General features: G+C 43.3%; 1 protein-coding gene across 1 annotated transcript in view; it reads left to right on the forward strand.

Moving 5' to 3' along the window:
- Positions 1-1,774: 1,774 nt before the first annotated feature.
- Positions 1,775-3,832, forward strand: part of LOC101755369 (putative disease resistance RPP13-like protein 3) — a 6,666-nt gene continuing 4,608 nt past the window's right edge. Inside the window, exons 1-2 of the mRNA XM_004978965.3 lie at positions 1,775-1,968; positions 2,151-3,061. Of these exons, the coding sequence (XP_004979022.1) occupies positions 2,172-3,061 (890 nt within the window). The 5' untranslated portion in view covers positions 1,775-1,968; positions 2,151-2,171. The remainder of the gene's footprint in view (positions 1,969-2,150; positions 3,062-3,832) is intronic.

Raw genomic sequence — 3,832 nt, forward strand, 5'->3', positions numbered from 1 at the left:
CAGCATTACAATTTGAAAACTTTTCCAATACTGCTTACTCATCACGGTACAATATGCAGTGGTTCCTGCACATGTGTATTCTTTGCACATGTATCTTTAATGGATTGATAATCTTCTTTACTTCATATATGTTTTCTAGCACAAAGTTAGGATTTGGGAGCAACTTGCCCAGTAGAGTAAGGAGATCATTGAAACTATTGTCTGACTAGATTAATTTAGCCTTTAGGATCAGAAGATGAAGGATAAAATGCAACACTGCCCACTCCTTCCCACATCCCTCATACATACGGTCCTTTGCTGCTTTGTGGAGTGTCTCAAAATTATCTAACCCTTTAGCACTCCCTAGCAATACTTCCTGTTCAATGTAGCGCAACATGTCCTCCATATCAAAATCACATTCCTCGTCCACCTGTGGTTCCACACGCGCATCTTTTTTATCACCATTTTGATCTCGACAGCCATAATCATCATCTATCATAACATGATCATTTTCACTTGCATCATCACCACCCACTTCATCAAAGCCAGTATCGATGTCTGTGTTGTTGAAAGTACCTCCTGCCTCACCATGGAGGGACCAAATTGTGTATCCATCCACAAAATCTTGCTTTATTAGATGGCTCTTGATGACATCAGTATCCTCCCATACAATATTGTTGCTATAGTCAAAACACGGACAACGTCTTTGCTTTGTCTTGCAAATGCAAGCATTACTTCTCCATAGCCTCGACAAACTTTGTTACCTTTGACATGAATGTATCTGAATGTCTCTGTATGCCATACATCCATGCTGTGTGATCCATATTTAACAACCTATGTCAACAATTCTATATTATATTAACTAATTTAATGACCTATGTGTCGCAGTAATTAATAACTCAATTCTATAAACCTAGTTAAATTATGGATGTAGTAACTAATAAGTAGGAACAAATATATTAAAAAATATCTCTATGTCATCCTAAATGAAACTCAATTAAACCATGGATGTAATAATTAATAAGTAGAAGGAAAAAAATCAAACTCAATTATATATTAAATTCAATCAACCTCATTAATTAAAATTATAAATGTAATAATTAATAAGTAGGAAAAATTCTATATTACACTAAAATAACAAGCATAGCATTGTAATGGTTATCATATGACAATAAAATTTTATTTACAAAATAATCCATCTCTAATTATTTTCTCTCTCTTTCCTTCTCTCTCTACTAGGTCTAGGTCTAGATCTAGATCATAACCTAATGAAGCTAGAAATGATGAATACAAGTTGAAAAACAAGGTTGGAATGGCACAAACTCATCTTTTATAGCCACCTCCTTCAAAGAAAACAAGAGCAAAATTTTCCCCTTAGATTTGGTATTTTTGGAGCTTTTCTCGAGCTCCTCTCGGGCAAGATCCAAATGGAAAGTAGCTGGGGAAGAAGTTGTTTGCGGCTTTATTTAGGCGGCATCTGTGCTAGCAGGCACTAGCCTTGCGGGTCCCATCACCTTTGTGCTGGAGGGTGCAAGTTATGCCTGCCAGCACGTTAAGCACAAATCGTTTTTACCAGAGTGATAGGTAAACTGCCAAGTAAGTTGTCCCTAGCAGCCAACCCCTAAGCAAGACCCGCCAAGTATAGAGAGCCACAGAAATGTGATTTGCTTGGCTGCCGACTGTCAAGGATCATTTCCTTGACGAAATGTGAGGACTTTGGTCAACAGTTTATGGGTGCCATGGAAGGATCAATAAGTCCAGTTCCCACTTGCATGTCGGCCAGCTTGCCTAGACTGTATGTACCATCGTCCAGTGGTCCAGCTGATAAGTCATCATTGGAGCGGCCAATATCCTATTCCGGCTATGGATCTTGTGGCTGGGGCGGTGGGCAGCGTCATCGGCGAGCTGCTCCAGCCTTCATCTTGAACTCAACCACCCATCAATCCTTCGTTCTTTCCTCAAGCACAATCCAAGAGCTGAACCAGCAAGGTGCGCGACTTTAATTTGCCCCCCCCCCCCCCCCATATCTTATCTAAAATTCTTGATTAATGGCCTCGATCTAGATTTCGTTCTTTCTTTTGAATGAATTGCCCTCAATCGCATTAATTTTTGTTTTCTGGCTTCCCATTTCCTTGGTTTCACAATTAATCAATGGCCTTGTATGCTTGCAGGTTTCATCTCAAGAGCTAGGCATGGATCTTGTGGCCGGGGCGGTGGGTAGTGTCATCGGCAAGCTCGGCGAGCTGCTCCAGGCGGAGTACAAGCTGCAGAAGGGCCTGCCTCAGCAAATCGAGTCTCTGAAACATGAGCTCGAGAGTGCGCAGACGGCTCTCAGCAAGGTCGGCGAGGTGCGGCCGGAGCAGCTGGATCCACAGGTCCGGCTGTGGGCTAGCGAGGTCAGGGAGGCGTCCTACGACATGGAGGACATCCTCGACACCTGCCTTGTCAGCATCCTCGACGTAGACGCCCCAGCTGATAACAAGAGTGGCCTGCTCAAACGTCTCCTCAAGAATATTGCCGACTTCCTCAAAAAGAGCAAGCCGCGCCACACCATCGCCGGCGCCATCGAGGACATGAAGAAGCGACTCCAGGAGGTGGCTGACCGCCGTAACAGGTTCTCCGTTGCGGTGGCTCTGCCTTCCCCGGCGACGAAGCCGGATCCTCGCCTTGCGGACATGCACAAAGAAGCGAAGCAGCTCATCGGCATTGACAATCCGAGGGCAGAGCTCATAGCCATGCTTCTGCCTGATCTCAAAAACAAAAAAAGAAAAGCCATGCTTCTGCCGGCGTTCGGAGATTCTGACGTCTCCGGTGGCAGCAGAAGCAGCAGAAAGATGAAGATAGTTTCTGTGGTTGGAGTTGGGGGACTGGGCAAGACAACTCTTGCCAAGGCGGTTTACGATGAGCTTCAATCGCAATATGATTGTGGAGCCTTTCTTTCCATTGGCCGGGAACCTGACCTGGCGCAAGTCCTCATCAACATATTGCAACATCTCGACATAAACAAATACACGGCCATTCACAATGTAAAGGACCAATCCCTGCTCATTGTAGAACTCCGAAAATTCCTCCAAAACAAGAGGTATGCATTGATTAGTAGCCAATTATATTAATGCTCTTAGCTAGATGACAAGCATATCACATCAAATTAGTAGTTTCTCCGCTTCACCTTTTTCTATGCCACACCACTTGTGTGTGATTGCCATTGGAAGCTTAGAGTTATGAAAATGTTCCTTATGAATTTTTAGTTGAGCACAACTTTCACAAATTGGAGGCTTCAACGTGAGCACCGTACCAAGCATATATGACAAGCATATATCACATCAAATTAGTAGTTTCTCCGCTTCATTTTTACACAAATTGTAGAGTTATGAAAATGTTTCTGTTTCCTTATGAATTTTTAATTGAGCACAACTTTCACAAATTGGAGGTTTTAACTATATGGTAGCCATACACTACTCCATTGTAGTCTTTGATATGCTATATATTGGATGTAGACATTTAAAGTTACTCCCTGATATGCTATCTATCGTTATACTAAAACAATTGAACTTCAAGGAATGAGACTGTATTGTATATAAAACTCACTACGGGAAACGAGATCTTTGCCGAGTGCCAAAAAACACTCGGCGAACCGTTTGCCTAGTGTAACACTCGGCAAACGGCACATGGCAAAAAAAACTGCCGGCAAACAAACTTTGCCGAGTGTTTTTTGTCAGGCACTCGGCAACATATTTCAGAAAAAATTAAAAAAAACAGTCACCAGTGTTGGCGGCCACCACCACCACCACCTCCACCACCACACCTGCTGGCCACGACAACCCCACCCGCCGGCCACCACCTCCACCACCAC

Source organism: Setaria italica, chromosome VIII, assembly GCF_000263155.2.
Source record: "Setaria italica strain Yugu1 chromosome VIII, Setaria_italica_v2.0, whole genome shotgun sequence".
NCBI lineage: Eukaryota > Viridiplantae > Streptophyta > Magnoliopsida > Poales > Poaceae > Setaria > Setaria italica.